At 33.2% G+C, this 27,260-nt stretch overlaps 4 protein-coding genes across 8 annotated transcripts; 2 read left to right on the forward strand and 2 right to left on the reverse strand.

The window, feature by feature from the left end:
• The first annotated feature begins 18 nt into the window (after positions 1 to 18).
• LOC106767129 (UPF0651 protein P31B10.02, mitochondrial) lies at positions 19 to 1,028 on the forward strand. The gene has a single exon (XM_014651963.2). The coding sequence runs from the start codon at positions 155 to 157 to the stop codon at positions 509 to 511; it is 357 nt and encodes a 118-aa protein (XP_014507449.1). The 5' UTR covers positions 19 to 154; the 3' UTR covers positions 512 to 1,028.
• On the forward strand, positions 864 to 13,464 carry LOC106767340 (folate transporter 1, chloroplastic). Of its 5 annotated transcripts, none has more exons than XM_022782711.1 (12): positions 864 to 926; positions 5,152 to 5,428; positions 5,504 to 5,580; positions 7,007 to 7,083; positions 7,960 to 8,053; positions 9,219 to 9,312; positions 10,605 to 10,678; positions 11,694 to 11,807; positions 12,283 to 12,354; positions 12,470 to 12,490; positions 12,596 to 12,663; positions 13,321 to 13,464. In XM_022782711.1, exons 2-12 carry the CDS (start codon positions 5,305 to 5,307, stop codon positions 13,334 to 13,336), a joined length of 831 nt encoding a protein of 276 aa, XP_022638432.1. In that variant the 5' UTR covers positions 864 to 926; positions 5,152 to 5,304; the 3' UTR covers positions 13,337 to 13,464. The 5 variants fall into 5 exon arrangements, with proteins under 5 accessions (XP_022638432.1, XP_014507690.1, XP_014507691.1 ...); XM_014652204.2 differs by lacking the exon at positions 13,321 to 13,464 and adding an exon at positions 12,967 to 13,313; XM_014652205.2 differs by lacking the exon at positions 13,321 to 13,464 and adding an exon at positions 12,967 to 13,313 and having other exon boundaries at positions 11,697 to 11,807.
• A 517-nt stretch (positions 13,465 to 13,981) lies between these two features.
• Positions 13,982 to 15,775, reverse strand: LOC106767414 (epoxide hydrolase A). Its single transcript, XM_014652298.2, has 4 exons — positions 15,383 to 15,775; positions 15,099 to 15,281; positions 14,727 to 14,968; positions 13,982 to 14,363 (listed from the first exon to the last, which is right to left on the reverse strand). Exons 1-4 carry the CDS (start codon positions 15,680 to 15,682, stop codon positions 14,099 to 14,101), a joined length of 990 nt encoding a protein of 329 aa, XP_014507784.1. The 5' UTR covers positions 15,683 to 15,775; the 3' UTR covers positions 13,982 to 14,098.
• A 5,320-nt stretch (positions 15,776 to 21,095) lies between these two features.
• Positions 21,096 to 24,593, reverse strand: LOC106765920 (probable methyltransferase PMT27). The gene is made up of 8 exons (XM_014650687.1): positions 23,322 to 24,593; positions 23,012 to 23,161; positions 22,642 to 22,912; positions 22,413 to 22,523; positions 22,170 to 22,344; positions 21,821 to 22,075; positions 21,463 to 21,657; positions 21,096 to 21,288 (listed from the first exon to the last, which is right to left on the reverse strand). The coding sequence occupies exons 1-8, from the start codon at positions 24,591 to 24,593 to the stop codon at positions 21,096 to 21,098; spliced, it is 2,622 nt and encodes an 873-aa protein (XP_014506173.1).
• Between the last annotated feature and the right edge of the window lie 2,667 nt (positions 24,594 to 27,260).

Below are 27,260 nucleotides of genomic sequence, written 5' to 3' on the forward strand. Positions count from 1 at the left end.
AAGAAAAAAAGGATTCAGAAAACAACAGACAAATAAAGAGCGAAACACGCAAAGGCTGCTTAAAACGACAGCTTCCAATCCTGGTCGTTGTGGACTTCATTCATCCCAAATCCCAATCCCAAAAGAGAATGAGACGGTGGCGGCGCCGTAGACAATGAGAACAGCACATTGCGATCTCACCCAGAAGCTCCTTCCCTTCAACACCGCCCTCACCAAATTTCCTCTTCAACGCACGCAACCCTTCTTTCTCCAGCCCCATCGCATGGCGGAACCCTCGCGAGCCGCAAATACGCCCGCGCCGCACCCAATCCAACCCAAACCCCACACCCTCGCTGATGACAACAATCCCAATCAGCCGAAGGAGATTCCGCCGCCACCGGAGAAGCCGGAGCCCGGTGATTGTTGCGGCAGCGGCTGCGTCCGATGCGTTTGGGATATATATTATGAGGAACTCGAACAATATAATAATCTCTACAAACAGAACGATCCAAGCCCCAAACCTTCTTCATAGTCTTCAGCAGCGCCTGGGTTAGTGTTATTCATTCGTTGTATCCTCAATTTTGTGGAAGCTCGAATATTTTACTGTCCCTCTTTCTATGAAAAAGGAACCAAATATTTTATCGTGTATGTCGAATTGTATTATAAGAAACTCTTTTTTTTTTCTTTTTTTAAATACCAGGATTAAATTGCACTTCTCAAACATTCCTCAACATGTTTTACTTTGAGGATAACGTGTTAAATGACCGGACTTGCATGAAACGATCAATTACCAATGGATTATACATGCAAATATTTGTGACAACATAAAGTGGGTGTCTGGTTGAATCAATATGTATGTCTTGATGATGGTGTATAGGTTATTCTGTGTATATTTTGATGAAAATTTTACCACATTGGTCGTTGGTCTTTGGCAATCTCAATGCCTGGTTAGTATTTCTGCTTTGATGCTTACTTTTTCACTCTCAGCTGTTATCCTTTATTGTATTTGAAAAGTTTGGTGAGCAAACCTCACTACTTTTTTGTTGTTATTTCTCCATTACCTGAGCCACTTTTTGCCTTGAATTTTGTTCATCGTTTTTAACATGTATTGTAGAATTGGTTTATGACAGTGGAATAATTTTTGAATCATATACATGTTACTTGCTGATCTACTGGACTACCATGGCCACGCAATCATTTGTAATGGACAACTAGAATTGAAGTTAAACACTTATTCCCCCAATGTTGCCTCCTTAGTTTAGGCTTCTCATGGCTGTTGTTTGTAGTTTTTGTGGAATAGATCTTATTTTCTCATTATTGTTTATCTCCTTTTATTTTATGGGGTTTTGATAGATTCCTACCAACGGCACCTTATTTCTGTTTAATCTCATCCTTTTCAGAATTGCTTAGGTAGACCGTCTCTGAAAACAGATTTGTTTTGCGAGGAGGGAAGCTAAGCAGCTAGAATGAGTTTCATATTCTCTTACACGTAGCTGTTTTCTCTCCTCTCCTTTCGCAAACTATAAAAAATTCCTTCTCTTTCATTCTTCTATATCATTTCTATCTTTTTCTTCAAAGTCACTCAACAAATAGGCCATAACAAGGGTAAATTCCGAGTTGTGTTAGCACTGGATTGCTTTGATTTTGAGAATCCATTAGAAACCTTTAAGTTACAGTTAATTTTGCTTTAAATTGCAGCCTGATAATATCAGGAGGTGTTTGGTAACATGGAATCTATTTTCGATAGTGAGGCATAATTTTAAAAAGGTTAACATTTATAGTCTGAGATTTTTGACAAACTTCAAAGAATCTGTCTACTAAGCGCTATGCATAAGAAATTAATATTACTGACTTTAAGGGAAAAATGTTCGCAATTATACAAGTTATTTTTTTAAGGTAATTATATTTTTTCTCTTTTTGTCTTTTTATTAGATTAAATTTAACCTATTTTCTTTTAAATACTTAATTTAATGTTTTATATTTTTCAAGTGATTTAAAATAGTGGTCACAGAGTCAGAGGTAGTGTTCCCAAGTAGTTGATAGATACTACCCCATGGAACAGGGGATTGGATACCCTTTTGGTAGGCGACCATAGAGTGTTTGATATAATACAAAATACTGAAGGTGTTCAAAATATTGAAAGTCTTGTGGTATATTTTGTAAAACATTTTGTATAATTCATAATTATTTTGAATTAGCTAATAAATTGAAGATGTAGTGTCATTATGTAGTCCTCTTTTAAGAAAGGTAATGTAAAATTTTGGAAAGTATAATTAATAATTATTTTTAGCGAGGTAATCTAGAAGTCTAATGTGAGATTTAGTGTTGTTTGGGAAGGTAACTGTAATTTCTGAAAATATAACCACACTTAAAAAGGGAGAAATTTTGGATTCTCACTAATTGTGTAATATAAAATGATTTTTTTAAATTTTGATTTGTAAGATTATTTTGGTTATTTACAACTTGGATAATTCAAAGAGTACATTGATAATATTTTGATTTGGATAATTCGAAACATTTGATAATATAAACTATTAAATAAAATATTATAAATTCTCATAATGTACAATAGATAAATAGAAAGCATGCAAAATATTAATATAATTATTTGAATCACAAGAAAACTAAACAAGTTTTTCAAAAGGTAGGAATTGATTATACAACAACTAATTAAAACATAAACAATTACTTGACAACATCATTAGTCTCTACTAAAGGTAGGTTAATACTTAATTCATCCTTTCCTCACACACAGAAGTGATCGTTACAAAAGAAAATGAATAAAAAGAAAGAAAAAACAGGATAAGTTGGTGTTCAAAAGAAAACTCTATAAATCAATGAAACAATTTAAAACATATAACACATTAGTTCAACATTTATAAAAGTATCATATCAACATACATATAAATGACTCAACATACATACAAATGACTGTAGACTCAATTAATATATGTCTAGACTCAATTAATACATACGACTCTAGATTCGATTATCCGAATATATGCTTTGACATCGGACTTCTATGCTTTGACATCGGACTTCATAGTAGTAGTAGGTATGTACTTGTAATAATATTTATGCTCTGTAGAGTTATAAACACAAGAGTTATCATCCTATTATTCATGATGTTAATCTTTCATGCTTAAGATCAAAAGTCTAGGATAAAGACTTTCTATCATTATCTCTCTCACCTCATTCCTTTCTATATGAGTTGAATCCTTAGTAGTATATCAAGACACCTCCTTTTCGAATGCCCATATGTCAAGCATATCCTAAACATTACCAAAACATAAAAATTTTCCTTCAAATTCTCACAACAACCACAAAATCTTATCAAAGGTTTTTTCATACACATTCATGAAACCATTATACTCATAAGCACAATTAGGAATGATAAAGATCAATATAAAACAACCAATGGAACAAACCAAAATAGTTATATAAATTGACACTAAGAGTGGCGCTCAACGCAAAACCTCTTGTACAAAGGTTGCGTTCAACGACAACTTTGACACGCAACGCCATTTTTTTTTTCGCAAAGTGGCTCGCCCAACGACTCCACTTTGTTGCTCAACGAATCAGAACTAAAAATGGTTCTAAACTTGTAGTGAAAAGTGGCGCTCAGTGGTGCCCTACCACCGCTCAGCGTCAAACCATTCGCAAAAATGGTCTCTCAATAGGAAAAAGTGGGTGCTCAATGATCTAGTACAAAATTGTTTCCAAACTTGCATTACTAAGTTGATGCTCAATTCCATACTAGTCCTGCTCAAAACCATATCAAAAAACAACCAATTTAAATTTGTGATTTGGAAAACTAGGGACATGTTCAGATGATCAAAATTCCCAACTTAATGCTATGCTCGGTTCAAAAACAAGTTTTAATGTCAGAATGAACACCAACTTGCTGAAATAGTCAAATCTTTAGTTTCCTTAATCACCATAGTCCAAACACAAACTAACTTAATTTAAACAATCAAACATATACCATACAATTCAACACAGAAAGAAATCATATTCAACATACCAAATTCAATCAACAATATATAACTCATGCACACTAAAACGTCTAGTTTCGTTACCTAATAGATGACCATAAGCTCTAGGGTCCTAAGATAGTTCTACAAGCACAAAAAACTCTATCTTTCCTACAAACAATAGAAACATGATCAAGACACATTGTTAGGACCATTGGTAAGCAGCGGATCTTATAGAAGACTCATGTTCACATGCAAGCTAGAATCACTCACATGCACAAAAAACACAGAATATAAAGAGAAAAGTAAAAACCAACTTACTCTTTTGCAAAAACTGATCAACTAGAGTTGAAGACCTGTCCTCAAGGATTACTCAAACAATTTTTGAATATTCAAATAGATGAACATGATATTAGAATCTTTAAAGAGAGGATATAAAACTCTAAAGAACATAAATTTAGAAAGATTATATGATTTTAGATGATAAAATTCGATTATATAAATTTTGATTATTCTTTAAAAATTTAATATTAAAATAACTAAATCTCATTATTTAAAACATGTTCTTACTTCTAAAACACAATTTTCTAACCTCTCACATAATTCATAAAATTATTTTTTAATCATTGGAAGTGGATTTATGACTTTTGAATTTGACAATTCTATTTTAACATTTTTGAATTGGTTAATTTGGAATTGTATAATTTGTTATAGATTGTGCAATTCAAAAATTATATTTTATACTTTCAAATGACTTATAAAGAATGTATTTTTTTTGTTTGAAAAATATAATTTGTATTTGTTTAATAGAATTATAATGGATGATTAATTTTAGAATAATACATTACGAAGTAATATGTTAAATGATATGAATGAAGTTAACGATGGTATAAAATGTGGTTCAACAAAAAAAGAATTAGTTAGTAAAAAGGTGATAAGTGACATGTATTAATGTTCTAATATATATGTGTATGTGTTTTGTATATATGGGAATTTACTTGAATGAGTCTCTGGTTTAGTATTTAGTTTATATTTATTTTACTAGGGTCATATATATAAATAAATCTTTTATATTCATTTGATAATATATTTTTTTTAATTTTTATTTTTTTAAGTATAAAAGTTCATTTTTTTATAATCATGATCATTCTACATTTATAATATATGTTATACTATTATTATTATTTTTTATCCATAGAAGTACAAATCATCATCAAATAAGTTATGATCACGTGACAAAAACACAAGTTCCTTGAAAGAGAAAAGCTCTAACAAACAAAATCCAGATACAGTTGAGTGTCGCAGTCACAATCAATTCAACTCTGAATCTGAAGTTTTCCATACTATATAAATGTCAACGGAAGCGCCCAAGCCCCATAAATGGCAGTGGGAGAATGCCACTGCGGGCGCTGCCGCCGGATTCGCCACCGTTGCCGTTATGTATCCCCTCGATGTTGTCCGCACTAGGTTCCAAGGTTCTCTCTCCCTCTTTCTCTTCTCATATAAACTATGATGCCTTCCATTCTTAGAAGCATTGCTTGACTCTGCAGTTAATGATGGTCGAGTTTCTCATCTTCCCAGTTACAAGAACACTGCTCACGCCGTTTTCACCATTGCGCGCTCTGAGGTTTGTCATTTCCTAATCGACCAATGTTGTTTCTCAGTTAAGGATTGAATTGTCAAACTTCTTTTTTAATTAATGAAATTCCGGAAGCTTTTCATGTGCTCTTAACTATCTACGACGCTGGTGCTTAGGAGTTATCTAAAGTTAAGGAAGGATGCTTAAAAAAAAATTATTCGTGCAAATTACATGGCATTGCATCACTTGAGTGAATTTTTTTAGACAAGTAAAGTTTCTTAACTGGTTCGTATTAATAAAAGACTATTTTTCAATCAAAGTTTAATAGGCTGAATAATCACTTTGGAAATTTTAATATCGGTGTGTTTTTTTGAATAATTAAAGTTCTTATATGTACGTGATATGTAAGACTTGCGAATTTGTGGTAAAATTTAGACAATCATGCATTTAAATGTTGTTGATTGCTGAACCTTCTAAACTTAACATATATAGAGTTATTACTGGCTCCTTTTACTTTCTGAACAGTGTAGTTGAAGTTCAGCAGCGTGAATAAATATGACGAATATGATAAAATCAGTACAGTGGTTTCTGGTATTCCTGAAAAGTGAAGAAAAGCTTACTAAGATTATTACACGACCTGAGATTGTAACAGTGCTAATGAATGCAATAGTAAACTAAGAATGAATATGAATCTTTGTACATATTATTGATGCGTCGGATATGAATTACAGTGAAGAAGGCGACTGTACCTACAAAGATAGTAAAAATAAGGAAATAACAAAAGAATATTTCAGAAAGAGAGGATCAACATCACTTCTTCCACCCCTTTTTCTCTCTCTAATAAAATGCTAAACACTAGTGCTTGGATCACTCAAAATCCTTTAATCGTGAATTGGTTATTTTGATCCTTGCACTTTTCCTCCTTTTTTGGTTTGGTGGAGTCGTTGCCATGGTTCCCTCTTGCGCTGAGCTAGCTAAATTCCCTTTTGCCACTTGAATCCAAATGTGTTAGACATCTGCAGGTATGTTGTGCACAGTGAGATTCAAATGTGGAATGCTAAAATTTGAAGACATTGAAGAACTTCAATAGAATATAGAAAGTATCCAATAGGATATGGGTCCAACATTTGTGAAACAACCATTTTTAAATGTCTATGTTTCAAAGTTAGCAAGACGGGGGATGGGGGAAGGGTGGGTTCTCACTTTTCAATTTTATTTGTTAATGAATGGTTGCCTATTTTCGTTGGACTTCACTTTTCACCTTGTCCATGGTCTTACTTTGACGAATTTTAACATGAATGCGGCTGGGATTGTTGCTCAATGTTCGTTCATTCCGCGTATTATTTATGGGTTTCGTGTTGAAAAAATTAACATCGGTTGCAAATTGTAATCAGAGGATATTCTGTTTTTTTTTGGTACTTTGTGTGTGCCTTAGTATGAATATACTACATATATGCCATGCTTTATCATGCAGGGATTAAGAGGGTTATATGCAGGCTTTCTTCCTGGGACTCTCGGGTCCACTATTTCGTGGGGTTTATATTTCTTTTTGTAAGTACTAAATTCCATCAATAAGTATTGCATCGAAGTGAACTTTTAAACCGGTCATATATAACTAACCCTCACTAGGAGTGAATAATATTATATAGATGTCTCTCTTTGATACTTCGTTCGGGTGTTTTGTGCATATATGCAGCTTCTGTAATTAAACTTGAACTTGTTTCAATATGATTTCGAAAATCTTCTTTGTGGCCTACTCATTCATTCATACGGGAGAAAAATCATGTCTAAATTACTTTTCTTGGTCACAAATACAATGTTAGATATCTAAGTATGAGTTTAAATTTCATATTGAATAAAAATGAGAAAGTTGAGTAATATATTAGTAAGAGGATATATAAACTCATTGTCTTAAGATTTTGGATTGGAGGTGGTATTGTAATATCTTATGTGGGTTTGCTTATGACTCATTGGTACCAATACTCACAAAGCCAAATCCTTAAGGTTTTGAGTTGGAGGAGATGTTGTAATCTTTTGTATGGGTTTGCTCATAATGACTCATTGGTGCCTACACCCACAAACCTATTGTCTTAGAGTTTTGAGTTAGAAATGGAGTTGTAATCTCTGATATGAATCTGTTTTTAACTTATTGGTGTCAAATCCCTCCATTGTATCCCTCCTAAAAAGACCCAACACAAATCAGCATGTCATCATCTCCTAGTCTACCGTCTTTAGCAGTTTCATTTAACATCAAACAATTTCCACAAATTCACAGATGTTAATCCTGCCAGAGGATTATCCTCCCTTTAAATTTTTTTACCTTCGAGAATTGAGTGATTAATTATTATAGTTAGAGTGGTTACTGGCCCATCTGCTTGCTTTCTGAGAAGACCAAAGTCATTGTACCAAAACTTTTTTGACTTGCAGCTATGATAAAGCCAAACAAAGATATGCAAGGAACGGGGAAGGGAAATTGAGCCCAGGTCTTCATCTTGCCTCAGCTGCTGAAGCAGGAGGTTTGGTACGTGAGAAAAATCCAAATATAAAATCCACATATAATTCTTAGTGATTATGTTGCACAACCCTGCTGGCATTTGTTGCCACCCGAGGTTTTCTATTTTTAAATTTTGTCACTATTGGGATGTGGGAGAGATGAAAGGATTTTAATCATCCAAAGCAAGGGATTCACTTTAATGGGAAAAAGGTGATTTGCAAATCAGCTTATGTGCAGTTAAATATGAAATCTGTTACGTACCTGATAATGGAACGTATCTAGAGCGCCTTCCTCACACACTCTCACAAAGAATTAACAATGGACAAATAGATAAATAAACCTCTTTTATTGAATGGAAATACTGTATCAAAGAAAATAACCAATAACTGGGAGCATAACCTCCGTCAGTCACCTGAGAGCATAACCTCTCTAACAAAACTCACAATTCAAAAGCATACCCTTAACCCTAGACTCTAACTTTATTTATACTAATTATTTCCCGTCAATCTCTTACTAAATATTTCCCTAGAATATATTTGCATTTAATATAAATATCCCTATATATAAATATCTCCCCATATATTATCCTAGCATATATCCTTAATTATAAATATCTTATATTGAATATTTCCCTAGAATATATATTTATTTACTCTAATTAACTTATACTATATTTATTTACTCTAATTAACTTATACTGAATATCTTATATTAAATATTTCCTTGGAATATATATTTATTTACTCTAATTAACCTATACTATATTTATTTACTTTAATTAACTTATACCGAATATCCTCCCACCTTATACCCTAACAAAATCATTTAAATCTGTTCCCTTGAATTTATTTCTGGTTGATGGATGTAAGTTGTAACACCCTAGTTTTCTCTGTAAAGTGAATCCCTTAGTTTAGCTTCACTCTAGAGTAACTAAATCCACAATGAATTACTTTTGGCGAGCTGTATTGACGAATTTGGCTCTGAAAATTGTTATTTGAAATGTTTTGTGAGAATGAAACTAGTATAATTAAGTTTACCATTTACTTATCTACGTGCTTATCTTTGTGACCCTACTTATCTTTGATAATTGGATACATAGGATTCCAATGCCTGTCAAACATACTGTGGCACAAACCTGTAAGGGGTCAAAACTAAACTTCCAGTTATTTTGGTTTCCATTACCTTTCACCAGGTTTGCCTGTGCACAAATCCTGTTTGGCTTGTAAAGACAAGATTGCAGCTTCAAAGTCCGCTTCATCAGACGCGACCATACTCTGGGCTTTATGGTCTGCTCTCCATTTTAAATTAACTTTATTTGGAACTGTTTACATTTTATAGCATCCATATTTTCACTTTGGCTCTAGATGTTATGCTAGAAATAATTACATAGCTTAATTATTATCTTTTTTTATAAGATGCTTCTTCATTTTAGTCACCTCACCCTAAATTGAATTTGAAATTAGTATCCAAAAGTTGAAAGATAGGTCATTTTCACTGAGTAGTTCAATCTGAGGCTCGGTATTTAACTGAGCATTTATCTCACCCAAAAATGGTCTTGGTTGTGTGGCAGTTTTTATGTCACCACTATATGGGTATTCAGTAATTCAATACCTACCAGTATTAACTATTGAACATTTGCATTCATCCTATTTGTTTCATTGCATAGTCTTGTATGATGTTAATTTTCGGACGGGTTAAAAAACTAGTTTTAACTTTTATTTGTAGATTATTTCAGTTGTTTTGAGAAAGGAATTATCAAGATGCAAGATTTAGGTTCATAAGTTGACCTTATCTTTTTCTTTTTGATCTGGGGACCAGGGTGATTATGTTTCGCTCAATGAGAAAGGCTAGTAATACACTTTCTAACTAACTCTTTTGAACAAACCCCCTTCTATTGGCTGATTTTATTCGAAAATCACAATTTTTTGTGAGTTCTATTTTGTAGTTCCTGATGAATCCGATAGTTTAAAGTGTTAGAGTTTTGGTAGCACTCCTGTTAACTCATCTACCTAAAACATTATAGTGAATATATATTTTGTTTATTGTGGTTATGTCTTCGCCATATGAATTGCTAACAAGGAAGGAAAACAATTTACCTGTCAAAAATAAATAATAAATGCATTTAGAACCATAATGAGCGAGGAAGATTTAGTGCACTTTACAGAGGGATCGTTCCAGGTCTATTTTGGTGTGTTTCTGTTTATTGTTATTTTACTAATCAATCTTGGCACTTAAAATTTTAATCAAATTGAATATATGTAGGTAACTATCCTTCATAAAGATAAAAGGTCTTATTTGCCCAAATTGATTCTAGGTTCAGATCTATGATCAACATTGATCCATTTGCAAGTATCCACTATGAACTCTTTTATCTGTCAATTGGACACAAAGACTATCAGAAACAACACAATTCATTCTTCAGTTTATTAACTACAAGTTACTAAAAGAATGTGTTTGCCATATGATTGTCACGCGATCACTGCATATGTTAACATATTTTGTTTATTATAGTTGTATTCATCAATATACGATTTGCTATCTAGTCATGGAATTTGATTTTATTAATATTAACTATCAGATGCATTTAGGACCATAACGAGGGAAGAGGGATTTAGTGCACTTTACAGAGGCATTGTTCCTGGTCTATTTCTGGTATGTTGCTGACTCTTTATTTTACCTGTCAATCTTGACACTTAGAATTTAGTTTTAGATTAAATATAATGTGGTATTGTGCTTTGCAATTTATAGTGGACATCGCATCCATTGCATAGCCACTATGAACTCTTGAACCTCTCCAATTAGTATTATACAATACTAAAAACATAACAACATATCCTTGATCCTTTGGTTCAATAGTTGTTAAGTTATCAAGGAATGTGTTTATGGTGTGATTGTTACATGATCATAAACTCATGTCAGCGATTGATTTGTTCATGTCATCTCCACCATTTGTTATAGGAAATTTTGGGCCTTGTATGGATGAGTTAACCTTTTTGTAATAATGGCATCAGAGTCTTGCAACGAACCTAATGTTTCGAGTTCGAACTTTGGGGGAACCTACTCCTAGCATTGGGGGAGTCCCGAATTTTCCAAGCCGTGAGGTGCCGGCTTCTGAAGGAGGGGCATTTGTTATAGGAAATTCTAGACCTTGTAAGGACGGGTTAACCTTTTTGTAACACCATTCGCACATATTCTGTGTTAGGAAATGGTTAAAATTTTTTCAATGGAATATCCATTTGTCCTTCTCCTCCCCCCACTTTTTCTGTGCTGTGTGGCAGTATGGTGGGAATTATGCAGACAAAAAAGTCAAAATGATGAATGAATTTGGAATCTTTTTATCTTCACCTTCATGGCAACTTGTGATACGTGGTATTTGAGAGTGGATACTACTTTTCTAAAGGTTGTTGAACTTTGAAGCTATAGAGATTGGTGGGGTGGGGGTTTGACAAAGCAACATTCAAAATTTTCATTTGGGACCAAAATTGTAATTAAAATGAAAGGGTATTACTTAATGCATCATTAGGTTGCTACTTTTCTCTAGGGTGTGAAAGGGGAAATTTGAAAATTACGATGGCTATATCAATTATCAAGTATTAACAAAAGTTTCAATACACAGCATTGTCTTTCTATGCTTTATAATGAGCTTATTTGAATTTATATGTTGCAGCAGGTCTCTCATGGTGCTATTCAGTTCACAGCATACGAGGAGCTCCGTAAAGTTATTATTGATTTTAAGAGTAAGAGAAGTACATTCCATAATGACAATCCTGATAAGTTATTGGTAAGTTAGAGGACCTTGGGTCGATTTAACTCTTGAATTTACATGTATTGGACTATTCACATTTCTCAAATGATTTCTTGAGGTTTGACCTTTTCTGCTACTTGTATTACTCTCCAAGTCATGCTCCTATAATCAAGGCTCTAGTAATTTAAATGATGCATCTCAAGAATCACGACTCTGATTGTTGCCTGCATTTGAGTAGTGGATGCCTCAGTTAGCTTTTATTTACTGTTTTCAAATGGCTAGGTACGATCCAGGGACATGTTAAATGGGAGAAATGTAGCTTTATGCATATCCTAAAAAATTTTTTGTTGCAAGTTTATAGCTTTATAGGACACGTTTGGGTTTGGTACATTTAGCTTCCTGCTATCTGATGTTTACAGATGATTTCAATTGAATTTGTGTTGGCAATTAATAAATATTCTATCCAAAACTTACAGTTGTGATGTTTTTAACATTGTACTATTTTTCCCAGAATTCTCTCGATTATGCTGTTCTTGGAGCAACATCAAAACTGGCTGCAATACTGCTAACCTATCCATTTCAGGTACAACTGTCTGTCTCCTCTATTTTGAACGAGAATTCTAGCTTCATTCCTTCATATGAGTAATTGAAGAATTTTCTTTCTTCTGAATCACGCTCCCCCTTTCCCATTATTTCAGGTTATGCGGTCTCGCTTGCAGGTACAAGAATGTCATTACAAAGATATAAATATTACATATTCATTTTGTTTTAACTAGCATCACTACATCGTTATCTGATCTGGACTGGATTTTCTGTCTCTGCAGCAACGACCAAGTGGTGATGGGGTCCCAAGATATATGGATACTTGGCATGTTGTGAAAGAAACTGCACGGTAAATAGCTACATATTGAAAACCCATCTAGATTTAGCTCACATCTTTATATTGACAAATATGCAAAGGTGAAACTAGAAAGGAATCGTAAGCATTATTGGTGATTGAGATTAACATATTTCTTGTACCTTGGCAAATGGCATACACAATAGGTTGACTCTTGGTGACGTGCTGTCAATGAATTGTAAAGCCTACATTGACACTCTTGCTTTTACCCGAATTATATGCTAAAAAAACAATGCTCTTGATAATTTCAAATTTAGTTATTGTTTTTCCTTTATAGATTTTGTTCTGTTCTTGCAGATTTGAAGGTATCCGGGGTTTTTACAAAGGAATTACCGCAAACCTCTTGAAAAATGCTCCTGCCTCTTCAATAACATTTATTGTTTATGAAAATGTTTTAAAATTGCTTAAACCGACTATAAGAAATGACTGAGTATTTCATTTTCTATCAGGATTTTCTTTTATCCTTACTGTTGTTTAATATCCTCTTAATTGATATTTGTAGCAGTGGGTATTAATAATTTGTCCTATCACTTTTTGTTGATGGGATTCTACAGAGTAACAATGTAGATGCAATTTCCCGAGATAAAATTCATGGCTGCTTTTATATCCGTGTTTCCATGCTAACTAAGTTTTCTGTTCTTTTTCTCCCAGAGTTCTAGGACTTTGAAATTACCTTCTATGGGCAAAAGCTTGCAGGTCACTTCAACCTGTGGGAGAAATATTTCGTTTCAGTGAACAGAATTACTTACAATTACTAAAACTAAATCGTGCAATATATAACTGTTTCCATTTAAAATGTTTCTTTCACATTGCCTTCTACTGTGATTTCTGCTATCGTTTCGTTTTATGCTTCTCGTTACTAGATTATTGTAAAAAAATAGCTGTGTTCATGAAATCTTTTATTTAAATAAAAATCTATGTACGTAAGAAACAAAACATAGATAAGACGACCATTTTCGTAGGGGAGCGTTTATAGGCAATATTAAAAGTTCATAATCTAAAGGTAAAAAACAAAGTAGATCTAGACTATTTGCACGCATTTGACTGTTTGCCAGCAAAAATTGACTCAGCTGTAACCTTATCATAGAAGTGAATCTGCACGAGTTTCGTACACTTTTTTCTAGTAAACAGAAGGTCCCCACATATCTGGAAGTATTATTAAGGTTAATTTATACTCCCTGTAGAATTACTAAATCTATTCAAAGTCTATTTAATTGTTCATTAGTGTCATTGCTCACCTTTAATTTACTCCTATAAATTAAGGAGTTTTTAAATGGATGATTTGTTTGCCTTTCTCTTACAAAAACCCACTATTCTAACGTAAAATTGTAAATAATCAACAATGGAGATCCAGGAGTTTTCTTTAACAAACAACGATATAAATAGCTAAAAATACACCAAAAAATAAAAGTTACATAAATCGGCAACGTTATATGGAAGCATTGGGGGGAAATTTACGGATAAAGGAAAGGATTTCGTCCGAAATTTGTTGGGCTTTTTCTTGATGTATAAAATGGTGGCCATCTATAATAACAACTTCAAGGTTGGGAACAAGAGTCTTGAAAATACCACTTTCCACAAAAGCCTTTGTACCAAATGTTTCAAGATCAAAAGCCATGTCTTTGTTTCCTGCTATGAACTTCGTTGGAACTGTTATCTTTGATCCTTGCCATGGTGCAAGAAGCTCCCAGTTTCTGTAACCATAGACCATCAGCGGAAGTAAAAAGGTGAGTTCTTTCACTAACAATAACATCTGTCAGATTTTATTTTTACTCTATAACAAGATTGGTTTATGATAAGATGAAATAGTTTATGCTTAGCTCAGAAGTCAACTTAATTTAAATTTATCTTTGTCAAACTATATTGTTGGAAATATAATATAAAATTAGCCCACAACTTATATACAATTTTATAAGTGCTATCAGCCGCCAAAAAAAGAGTTGTTTTTTCCAAGTTTGACTATAGTAGAGAATTCAAAGTTGCATTGTGTAGTTGGCAAGGAATTGAATTATTATGTTTTAAAATTAAGCAAGAAAAGCAGTAATGAAAATACTTACAAGTCCATTGCACGGTAATAATTGAGTGGACCAGTAAAACCAGACTCTTGAAATTTGTCTGCAAAAACCGTGAGTTCTTCCTCAGTTATCCATGATGGCACAACAGAAGGTGTTGGCAGGAAATCAATTAGCTCCATGCCTTCTGGAGATGCTAGAAAATCTGTCTTTATCATCAGAATAAACTTCTTCATCACTGTCAGATAATCATATCTAGCAAAAGCTCTCTCTGCTCTGCCTGGTTCCTGCATACCCAACTCAACAAATAAATCACATCCTAAAAGCAATTCAGGCAAGCACAAATCTTAGATTTGTAATAAAATTCATGTTTTTAAATACATAAAAATGTCAAAACAAACAGCAAGTAAAGGGAACCTGGAACTGGCAGACATGACTCTGATCTCCGAATAATTTTCTGATAGTTTCAACCGTTTTACTGGTGGGTGATCTTGGGTGGTAAGGAACACCCAAAGCAACAAATCCTTTTACTCTGTCAGGTCTAAACAGACTCAGATGCCATCCAATTGTTGATCCCCAATCAGATCCAACAACAAATGCCTGTATTGTTCAAGTGGGTCAAAAAGGAAGCATGATCATACAAAAAAATGTATACAAGTTTAGAAAGAAAGAAAGAAAAAGAAATGAGAAAATTTTGATACCTGTTGTTCACCAAAATGGTCAAGCAAAGCTATAAGGTCACCTACAAGGTGGTGATAAGTGTAGGAAGTAGGTTGAATAGGAGAATCAGAGTCACCATAGCCTCTTAGATCAGGTGCAACTGCATGATAGCCATGTTGGGCCAAGTAATTGATCTGGTGGCGCCAGGCATACCATAGTTCTGGGAAGCCATGAAGCAGAAGAACAAGTGGGCCTGTTCCTTTCTCTGCTACATGTAACCATATCCCGTTGGCTTTGATTCTTTGGTGTTTCACTTCATTCACCATCTCCAAGTGCTCCATAACCTTTCAGGATCAAATTAACCAAACTACGATGTTTCCTTAAGAATGAATGAACAAGTTCAAACATGTCTTCAAGACACTCTTAAATGTCAAACCCAAACTCTGACTTGTTAAACACAACATTTCTGTCGTATTAAATAATAAAAATTAATACATCTTCTTAACAACATTTTCTCATTATAAGTTATAGTTTCCAAATTATTTTTCATTAAAAAATATAATAAAAATTAATACATCTTCTTACTTTAAATATTTTTTGGATTCGATATCTTAAAAAGTATTTTTAAATTTGTAAATACTTTATAGAGTATTTTTTTCTGAAAAAAATTATATTTGGAATACAAAAACAAATTCTAAAACAGGTGTTCTATAAGTCATTATTAAACGAGGAAATATATGCTAAAACACTTATTTTAGATTTTTTTTATATATTTGGAATGATTGTTTCAAAAATCATTTCTGAATTCAGATTTCAGAATAATAATTTTGAAATAAAAAAAATTTAAAATAGATATTTTAGACTGCTTTAAATTTCATCTAAATCAATTAAGACTAAATATCTAAGAGCTGATTAAATGGGATGTTTCTTCTTCCATCCAATAAAAGTTATACTTTCCAAATTACCTCTCCGTTCAAAAAATGTTTATATGAGATGAATTTCAGTCAAAAAAATGTTTAAAGTAAGGAGGTGTGGAGATTTTTAAAATAAATAATGATATTTTAACAATTTCTTTTAACAATTTTTTGACAACGAGATATGTGTTATTATTTTATTAGTCTATTTGAATTTATTTTTAAAAAAATATTTGAAACGTACTAATCATAAACTATCACGTTGTAAAAAAAATTGTTAAAACAATTTTTTCTTTTAAAATATATGAGATGCCACAAGAAACATTCCTTTGGAAAGTTAAATGAAATCTAAATGTTTTTATTATTATTGTAAAGAGTTATGAGCAATGTTTACAAGATATGAGCTTCTTTGAGGCTGTCTATACTCTAAACTTAAAAAGATTTTGGTTTAAATCATTTAGGTGTTTCTATTTTTATTAAGTATTTTCAATTTGGTCTCCTTCTTTTAAAGTTTTCCAATTGAGTCCTTATAAGTGTTAATTTGAAACAATTTAGCTCTTACCGTTAAAAATAGTTAACGGTATTACAATTATGCACAACTGATGGAATGACGTGTTAAATGCTTTAATTGGAGGCAAAACGTGACACGGTTGAGAAAGAAACGTAGTAATGTTAAAAACTGTCAATCACGGTTAATTTTTAATGTAATTATATAAAATTTGGGAAATGAAAAAAAGGAATTAGGGCTCTGTTCAATAAAAAAGAAATTGGGAATGTGCCCTAAACAGATACTCAGCCATCTTCGGAGAGAATGCGCCACTCTTACGCGTTGACGGCACTGATCCCATTCGAAGAAATAAGGGTTTTTTTTCTCGCGATGCGATCGTCGTTACTTTGTGAAATCTCATGGACTCTAATTTGGTGTCAAATTCAAGGCAACAACATTGCGGGAAAACAAGCGGAGAGATCAAAAGGATTTGATTCGAAGGAAAAAGCAGAGGTAGATTTTTAAAATCTCGAGAGCTACTGAAGGGAACACAAGAAGTGTAGAAGGGTGAAGAACCGCAACAACGACAAGAATTGGGATTCAGATTTCTATTGTAATTGAATCCCAATATTTTTGATTGAGTTGTGTTCCATGTTTCTCATAGAATTAGGAAAGCTGTTATGATTGCAAGACAATTTTACTTCAATTATACTACTCCAGATCAGTCTCGGCAAGAAATGTTAAGCACAATGACTCCTCGTCCTACTAAGCATTGGCCTTTTTTGTCCAAGGGTGATGAGAAGGGAGTGAGAGTTCCAAGTCCACATACGCCTAAAGCACCGAGACTTGGGCCTCGACCTCCTTCTCGCCTAAAAGTTTCCGAGATGCGGCAGGTTGCAGCAGTTCTTTTCCCAGAGTCAGTTTTTCCTTCGCGTTGCTTGGTGCCGTCAGTTATACCAAGGCCCCTATACAAATCTTTGGCTTCTAATAGAGTTCTCTTCTATGAAGATGAACTTTGCCAGGCAGTTGCTCAGAATAAACTTCGCTGATGCAACCGTGTCTTCAATTTCTTTTTGCTCGCCGCCTCATACTCATGAACCCTAATTTCATATAATTTCATTTTATAAAATAATGGTGATGATCCTTTTAAATGATGGGATAAAACGCCACGTCCACGTATCGCATCACAGTAAAATGTTTAACACGTCAGACAATCACCTGTATCGCATCACAGTAAAATGTTTAACACGTCAGACAATCACCTGTGCACAATTTAACACTATTAACAATTTTTAACGGCAGAGACTAAATTGTTTCAAATTAGCACTTATAAGGACTCAATTGGAAAAATTTAAAAGAAGGGGACCAAATTAACGAAAATAATAGGGACGCCTAAATGGTTTAAACCAAATATTTTTTGTTTTACCAAGAAAAAATGATTGACTTGTTAAGTAGCAGCGTGCCGAAATTGCTGTTTCTTTGACTTCTTCTGTTTCATTCCGGGACCAAATTAACGAAAATAATAGGGACGCCTAAATGGTTTAAACCAAATATTTTTTGTTTTACCAAGAAAAAATGATTGACTTGTTAAGTAGCAGCGTGCCGAAATTGCTGTTTCTTTGACTTCTTCTGTTTCATTCCAGAAAGAGTGATTATGAAAATGTCTTTCACTCTTAAATTTAGCATTTTAATTTTATTTTAAATTTTTAATGATTTTAACACTTTTAAGATGTAATTACATAGTCCTTTTCACTCAGATTACATTTCTGCCATGAAGTAATTAACAGAATTAAATTTTATAACTAACCATTACTTTTGACTTCCACAACTATTTTATAATTAATAGTTTTGATTTCTAAAAAGTGTATGATGATGCCAATACTAATTTTAGTGTCATCTCCATATAAAAGACTCATCAAACTGAACTCTCAATAATTTTATCAAATTATATTTAAGTTTAAGTGTAGTTAGAAATAGTATACAAGACTGTAAAATAATAAATGACACTATTTTAGTTTAAATTGATGACAGTTAAGTATTTCTCTATATATCTACAAATATATATAGAGTCTAAAAATAGAAAGCAAAATTGTATAGAAGAAAAAGATATTCTTATTAGGCTATTAATTACATCATCATATAAGTAGTAACGCATAGTAAATAATGTACAAATATATGTACTCATTTCCAATTTATTTATAATTCTCGAAGGCATGATTTTTTTTTTACAAAAGATATGAATAAATATTTTTTAGAGGTTATAAATATTATAATAGGTACATGTAAACAATCCATTGTATCATCTCAAGGAGCTACAATTTTGTTGTTACTCATTATCGTCACCTATTGAATCCCTAACAAGATTATCAACTTGGTTTCCTACTCATATATAATACATATATATATTATTATTGTTAGGTGTGTTTCACAACACAAAAAAACAAAAGTTAAGCTAATGAATGTTTACAATAAATAATTCACATTCAAGCTCAAAATTAACAATTTACATTAAGAATTAAATGTCTATCACAAAACACAATCCTCATGGTTCAACCTTGTGGTTCGGATATAAACAAACATTTGATTCTATTTTTGAAAAATCAATGAATTAAGAAACTTAGAATCTCTCACTTGTCATAACTTACTCTTGTCTCTCAAAAAATATAACTATAGATTTTATACTCGAACATCAATCCCTCTTGAGTATGACATAAGTTAGTTCCTTATTTGTGAGGTCTAGTCCTTTCTATACTGAAACTCCAGATAATAACTTCTTTTGACTCTCACAACTAGATATTTTCCTCTAAATGAATCTCGTAATAGTAGATTTACACACCACATAACATCACTTCAATACAATGCTCCTTTCATAGAAGTCATTACATTCACAACATCCACACCTAATAAATAACATATCATTATAGATTATGACTCCTGCCCTAACTTTACTTGGTTACTTTCCCACAAAAAAAGTAGATTATGGTTAACACCCTGACTCTACTCAGTCACACATCCATCCTATTTATTTCACGGCCTTAAACCATTCCTTTTCAAAATCTCATTCAAGATCATCCCATCATGTCATTCATATATATATATATATATATAACCTAAATTTACACTTATCACATAACATTAATTGTATATTTATTCATTTTAAATTTCAATGCTAATTAAGTCATAATTTATTTCTATATCCTCATTTTAACTAACCTTAACTCAGATTATGAAATACCTAACTTATATTTTCTTTTGATTTGGAAATCACATTTTCATACATCAATACTTGAACAATGTACTTAAATGAAATAAAAGTATATAAAAAAGACCAAATTTACATAATGATAGTTTGCACAATATTGGTAAAAGAGAGAAAGATGAAAGTATAAAAAGAAGACTAAATTTACATGGCATCTACACAATATTCACCAAAGGAAAAGAGAGACAAAAGCATATCATTTACAAATATTCAAGACAACAAATCATACAAACCAAACATAAATCTATTAGTAATTTGGAAAATTTGAAAATAAATGAAATAAACTTTCCTGGTTTGGAAATTTAAAAACATCATCAGCGATCTTCCTAGTATGGTATAGCCATATTATATAACGTATGCTACATATCTTAGGAATTTTGTGAAGAACACAATTAAGAACTTCCCATTGGTTCAACTCTTATCATTTCTAACCTCAGCTTTCATTGGACTCAGATTTTGACGATGATTCCTTCGAACTTTTCACCGAGGGTTGAGCATCCAAGTCATAAGGTACATTTACCTTTCCAATTTTGAAGTTTCATTTTAACTTTGTCCATAATAATAAAAGGAAAATATATAAAACTTTAGGAAGACCGGATTGAGGATTTTAAATTAAGTAGTGATTTAATTATTTATCATAGATTAGTTTAAATGTAAATGTTGCTATGTTATTATTATTATTATTATTAAAGGATTATTAAAATACTTGTACACATATATGAAAAATTATTTCTCAAACCATGATACCTTACAATATTCGGAATAAAGTAAAGAAGAAGAAATATAAAATTGAGTGGTGTACTAAAATACAATTCTATTAAACAAAAATTGTTTCTTCTGAATGCAAAGATCGAACAGACAACCAGACAGTGCCGTGGTGACCTTTTCTATTGACAACTACAAATCTCTCTCTGTTGGTCCGTGTATTACAACAAACATGTCATTTGTTGGTGTGACATTTTTAAGATAACTATTGTGCTATAGAAGGTAGATGATAGACGAAACCCCATCTCTCTACCATGCAAAGCTTGTTTGAAAACGCATTCTAAGTTGAATACCCAATGTTGTCTCCTTCATCAAAGACACAGATCTACTTATGACGAAGGTCGCCACATTCCTTTCTTCCCATTAAGTAGACCTTCTTGGTTTGTCGAGGTTATTTCCCAATGGAGAGTTTTCAACAAATTCTCCACTTCACCGATCACACTAGGCTCATCACGAACAATCAAATTACCTCCTGGTCTTAGTATTCTGTCAATCTCTGTTATCACGGGAACAAGATTGCACCTGACAAAACCACACTTTAATCAATAATGCTTATTCTCCTTTAATCACAAACTATTCTGTATGATAAGACTGTTATTTCTTTAAGCAGCTGCTTTAAACTCCGTGATTTCTATTAGTTAACAGTTAACTCTGCAAAAAAATATAAGCTGAACAACTGTTTGCTTCCATTATTACCTTTTCTTTAGATTTGAGAAAAGATTATCTGCATGCAGTAGATCATAAGTTCGTGGATAGGTGCTGAAGGATTCACACCAGTCATGGTATATGCCAATAAGACCCCGTTCATAGATCACAGGAAGTGTATCAGAAGCATCTATGTTCACCACATTAAATACCCAGACAGGAAGATCCTTAATAGCTGCTGCGAATCTGCATTCACATTAACTTTGATAAATGCGTCCTTATAATCAATGGTACAACTGTATTAACAAGGCATGCATGATAGATTTATCAAGACTAAAAGTATGGCATGCAAATTAAAATATATATACGTGATTGTTGTAGTCCAAGCTGAATCGATATATATACCTACCCTCCATAACTAGCTCGCATGTCCATGATATTTCTGACGTGAGACCAAGATACCCCAATGTTGCTAAGCTCATCGATAACGTTTTTCCAACGTTCATTATCAGCTGCAAAGTCTTGAGAAAGTTGCTCTCCACCTTGCATGTTTTTTAACCACTCTGGGACTTTTTGCAGTCTCTGAGGCCAAGCTTCAGGCCACTTGGTTCCTCTCTCATCGCCAACAGGCAACTTGTGCATGCACGCCTGCAGCGGAACATACCTGCAATATAAAATATCAGTAATCATATTATTGACATTTTCTGCCATGATCCTATATATACAAGTTGTAAATACAAGAGAGTCGATAGATTTACCATGCAGAGTTTGGATCATCGTCCGCTTTGCACATAGGAGGTTGGTTTTGCTCTCTTTGATCGTAGCATTCGTTGGTAAGGGGTTTGCGGTAGAAGGCTGCGCCAACTTGATTCAATTTATCCTTTTTTATGGTTACGAGTTCCCAGCAAATGGCCTTGGTCAATGCGGTCATTTCTAGAGAAAATAACAAAATGTCAGAGTGTATTCCTTTTTTAATAACAATATGTTTGCATGTATCATACCGTTCCATATATGAGCATCTTCTTCGATCTTTTGGTACACAGGTGTAGCACACCACACAAAATAACCCCCTGGTCTAAGAAGACGATTCAATTCCAAAAGCAACATGCCACCTACAATAGATTCACACACCTGTCTTCAACAACGTGAACAACGGAAAATCGAAAGACTAGGTTCACAAAATGACATACAAAATTAACGAAAGGAAAAATGTTGGTGAGGATTAACAACCATCATCATGCCAAGGTACACGACAACGTGCACAATGAATGAGATCAAAGGCTTGACTGGGGAATTGCAACCTTTGAGTGCCCATGACGGCAGATATTGCCGGTATCCCTCTCTCAAGGGCAAACTGCACTTGTGCTTCATGCTCATCTTTGGGTGCAAAAGACATGGCAATAACATCCCTCTCAAAGAGAAAACCTCCAAAACTGCCAACCCCACACCCAACATCCAAAATCACTCTAGTGTGCTTTCCCCATCCAATACTTGGTTCGGCCTGTATAACAATTACAAGTTCTTTTCAACAATCATGCGCAAGTTGTAATACAACTTTGCTCTACGAGTTTATATATATACATATGTGTAATAAAATTACCTGTTGAAGAAAATCAATGTAGTGGAGAGCACCGTGAATGAACTGGGTGCCCCCTCCCGGGAACGTCAAGAATTCACCCTTCAACTTCATCCAGTTTTGGTGTCCCTTCACGTCTGCTAAGAGAGTGTGTGGTACGTTGTGGAACCATACCTGTTAGAAAGGCATGTTTACTAAAATATATATATATATATATATGTGTATCATTCCTCAAATTAAACTGGAATGAAGAATTTTTAAAATCTATTATATGATTTTGTAAGTGTTGAATAAATATGATTTTAACGAAACTTATCGCTTCAAACATTGTTACCTTATCTCTGCTGGCAGGCCATTGGATTGGTATTTTGTAACCCTTGGGAAGTGGGACCAGGCAAGTTGGTGCATCTTCAGGGCAGTGCCTCTCTCTGTGTACGAAGTGTTTTCTTGTTGAAGTTTTCAAATACTTGTCATTATCCAAACACGGAATATAATCACCACCAGTTGAGACATTGCACAGATTCCACTTCAAATCTTGCATCTGCACTTCACCCGATTCCTCCTTCTGTCCCTTCTTCTCACCCTCATCAGACTTATCCGTTGCCGTTTCCGTCGCCATTTCTGTTTCCGTTGCTGTTTCCGTTGCGGTTTCCCTCTTCAACACTTGGCCCCATTTTCTTACCTGCCCTTCCTTTTTCTTTTCCTTTTCCTTTTCTCCACCCTCATCTTGCTTCCTTTCTTTTGGTTCTTTCTCCGTCACCTCACCTTTGTCTTCCCTTAGTTGTTGCACATTCGCTTCATCGTCATTGCCCTTACCTCCTTGCACATCAAAGTTTTGTTGACCCCCACTCGTGCCCTCTTCTTGGTTTTCTCTCGTATTCACATTCTCAGCTTCTTCATTTTGTTTTGTATTTGGGTTTTCTTTTTCATCTTGTGCCATGTTCTGGTTCTCTTCTTCACCCTTTTGCTCCCCTTCAGATACTTGAACACTTTGCGCGTCTTTCTCACTCTCATTACTTTTCTGGTCATTGAGCACACCTTCGCCAGCTTCGTTTGCACTCGAAACTTCTTTCTTATCGCTGTTTCCACCTTCATTTGCTATGGCGTCGTCCGGGAGGTTGCCAGGGTTGTCCCCATATACATCACCTTCCTTTTTGTCATGGCTTTCGGTGATAGATTCACTTGACTCTTCTGTGGTACTTGTGGTCGTTTCACGAGGCTCTTCAAAGATATTTATGGCGGTTTCACGTAGCTCTCCTGGGATATTTGTGGCGGTTTCACGTGGCTCTTCTGAGACATTTGTGTTTGTTTCACGTGACGATTCGTCTGCGACATGTGTGGTGATTTCAAGGGGATCATCTTGTTGGATGGTGTTTGTCGTTGATGTGGTGGTTTCAGGCGTGTCTTGGGCGAGATCTTGAGTGTTAGTGGCTTGAGAGTTGTTATCATCAATGGCTGTGTGTGTTTTAGGTGTGACGACGGAGTTGGAGGTTAGCATCCATATGCCCAAAACACAAAGCGCGGTGAAGATGAGTGTTGTTAAGGTTGATGAGTAAGAAGTTGATGATGACGATCTCCTGGATCGTGATTTGGAGGGTTGGGCCATGGGTGTGTGTTGTGTTGGATTTGTTGATGAAGATAGATATGAGAGTGAAATTGGAAGAGATTGGAGAGAGTTGTTGAGAGGTTTGAGAGATGTTTGTGGAGGAAGATTAGGGAGAGAATGAAATTGTTTGTACGTTGGGAGTTGGAAAGTATCAATGATCCAATAGAGTCGGAGTAGGGAGGTTGTTCAGACAACCTGGTTGCTATGTATGTTCCACTGTGTATCTTCCTCTAAGAAATCGCACACACCAGACACAGAATATTGGATCTCACTTATGCACTATAATCATGGGAAATGTTTTAAGTTGAACAAAGTCAATAATGACCTTCTTGTTGCATTCTTAAGATATGTGTTAAAAAGGGTAATGATACTTTGACCCGGGTGACAAATTTTTTACACTGCCACGTGTCAGATTCTGGATGGTCTACGTGGTTTAAAAAATAAAATGACAGAATGACGTGATTCAATGTGTAGTAACATAGAGATCTCAATGTATAAATAAGTAGGTAGTTTAGGTTAATTTTTAGCACAAGGAGAACATCTTTGAATCTGCCACTTGTTTTGAACTTCACAGTTTATTTTTAACCAATTTTATTGAATAAAATTCATTAATTATCATTTAAGGACACATTTATATCGAAGTGCATCCTGAAGGAAATGTTTTTCTTTAAAGTGATGGTATAGAAAGGAAAGTGGTAGCAATGTACAAATAACTGGATAGTTTAGGCTAACTTTTAGCACCAAGAGGGCATCTTTGAATATGCCACTTGTTTTGAACTCCACAGTGAATCCACTGTTATTTTATTTTTTGAAACACGTGGACCACCCAGAATGTGACACGTGGTGGTGTAAAAAATTTGTCACATTCTAGGTGTCAAAGTATCATTACCCCTATAAAAATACATGCAAAGAAAAAAAGGAAAAAAGCTAGGTTGACAACCCACAAAGAATGGTAAATAAACTCCTCCTAGTAGGGGATGTACATATATCTTAATAATAAAAAAAAAAAATAGGATGATGATATTTTGACAACATTTTTTGACAACTTTTTTTATAACGGGACACATGTCATCACTCTATTGGTCTATTTAAATTTATGTTTAAAAAATATTTAAAACGGATCAATCACAAGCTCTCACGTATATGTTGTCAAGAAGTTATTAAAAAAGTGTTGTTAAAAGAAGTTTTTCCAAAAAAATATTTTAACTTAATTTTTCACAAATGGTAAATAAACTCATCTTAGGGAATGTACGTATATATGAATAAAAAAATCTAACTTAATTTTTTCTCATTATACACTCTAATATATTAGGATAATGATACTTTGATACATTTTTTGATAACATTTTAACATCATTTTGTGTCATTCTGTGATTGGTCCATATTGGTGTTTATGATTATTATAATTGATTGTGGAGTAATTTTGGACCAATCACATAATGAAACATAGATGATATTAAAATGTTGTCAAAAAAAATATTATCAAAGTATCATTATCTAATATATTATGTTTATAAAGGGAAATATACAAGGGATTGAGATTGACACCACCCTCAACCTAAAACCAATGAGACATGAACTCAAAATCATATAATTAAGGGATTGACACTATTATCAATCCAAAACCTTAAAGAAATGAGTTAATAAGTTTTCACCTTTATATGGTATTTTACTTTTACATTTCTATCAAATGTGAGACTTAAACTCATATTACATTTCCAACATAATATATAATATAATATATATATATATATATATATATATATATATATATATAAATCTCCTTTCAAACCATTTTGAAAATAAAATAAAAAATTAAACCTAATAAATGTATAATTATAATAAATAAGAATAACGAAAATGTTTTTCTTAAATATCTCAACACTCTTAATTTCGACATAATTCTTTCAAAATTATTATTCTTTAGTCATTTGGACAGTATATATTGAGAAGAAACATATGATATACAAATCATGTCGTTGTCAAACTCACTACAAAAAAAATTTGAATTACATACAGTCAAAATTCGTATATAAGACCCAAAATCTGTATAAAATACTTGGTTACATACGATTTACATACGGACAAAAATCCGTATATAAAACTACCGTAGATAAGTTATATACGGATATATCCGTATATAATTTATATACGGATTTTTTCGTATGTAATTATATACAGAAAAATCCGTATAGAAGTTATATATGGAAAAATTCGTATGTAAATCCGTATATAATTATATACGAAAAAATCTATATATAAAATCTGTATGTAATTAAAAATGTAATTACATATGGAAAAATTCGTATGTAATTATGATTTAATAAAAAAATTAATTATCCAAATTTTCTATCCCTTTTGCGATCCATAAATTAACATGAATCAATAGCTTACACATGTCAAATTCAATCATTCCTTATATTACATAATAAATCCAAAAACAATGACTATAATAACTTCTATCTTTTTTACAGAAAGATATAATATAAAAATAATCCTTATACAATAGGAGATTTTCAAAGAAATTTAATGATAATAAGCAATAAAAATGAATGCGGCTGTGAAGACATAAAACTGCACAAATTCATTATCAAATAGTGTAACTTAAAAAGAAATTGAAATTGAAATTGTTAAGCTTCGGAGTTAAAGTAAGAAGACACGAATCTA

This window comes from Vigna radiata, chromosome 7 (genome assembly GCF_000741045.1).
Source record: "Vigna radiata var. radiata cultivar VC1973A chromosome 7, Vradiata_ver6, whole genome shotgun sequence".
Lineage (NCBI taxonomy): Eukaryota > Viridiplantae > Streptophyta > Magnoliopsida > Fabales > Fabaceae > Vigna > Vigna radiata.

What these genes read in the sequence shown, in the direction of transcription:
- LOC106765920 (XM_014650687.1), bottom strand. Translation starts at nt 24,593, where the DNA reads ATGGCCCAACCCTCCAAATCACGATCCAGGAGATCGTCATCATCAACT. An exon ending in ACATTGATTTTCTTCAACAG is followed by an intron (nt 22,913 to 23,011) that starts GTAATTTTATTA and finishes ATTGTTATACAG; the next exon opens with GCCGAACCAAGTATTGGATG. An exon ending in ATGCGAGCTAGTTATGGAGG is followed by an intron (nt 21,658 to 21,820) that starts GTAGGTATATAT and finishes ATGTGAATGCAG; the next exon opens with ATTCGCAGCAGCTATTAAGG.
- LOC106767414 (XM_014652298.2), bottom strand. Translation starts at nt 15,682, where the DNA reads ATGGAGCACTTGGAGATGGTGAATGAAGTGAAACACCAAAGAATCAAA. An exon ending in GTCATGTCTGCCAGTTCCAG is followed by an intron (nt 14,969 to 15,098) that starts GTTCCCTTTACT and finishes TTGGGTATGCAG; the next exon opens with GAACCAGGCAGAGCAGAGAG. An exon ending in TATTACCGTGCAATGGACTT is followed by an intron (nt 14,364 to 14,726) that starts GTAAGTATTTTC and finishes CTATGGTTACAG; the next exon opens with AAACTGGGAGCTTCTTGCAC.
- LOC106767340 (XM_014652204.2), top strand. Translation starts at nt 5,305, where the DNA reads ATGTCAACGGAAGCGCCCAAGCCCCATAAATGGCAGTGGGAGAATGCC. An exon ending in ACCATACTCTGGGCTTTATG is followed by an intron (nt 9,313 to 10,604) that starts GTCTGCTCTCCA and finishes ATTAACTATCAG; the next exon opens with ATGCATTTAGGACCATAACG. An exon ending in TTGTTCCTGGTCTATTTCTG is followed by an intron (nt 10,679 to 11,693) that starts GTATGTTGCTGA and finishes TATATGTTGCAG; the next exon opens with CAGGTCTCTCATGGTGCTAT.
- LOC106767129 (XM_014651963.2), top strand. Translation starts at nt 155, where the DNA reads ATGAGAACAGCACATTGCGATCTCACCCAGAAGCTCCTTCCCTTCAAC.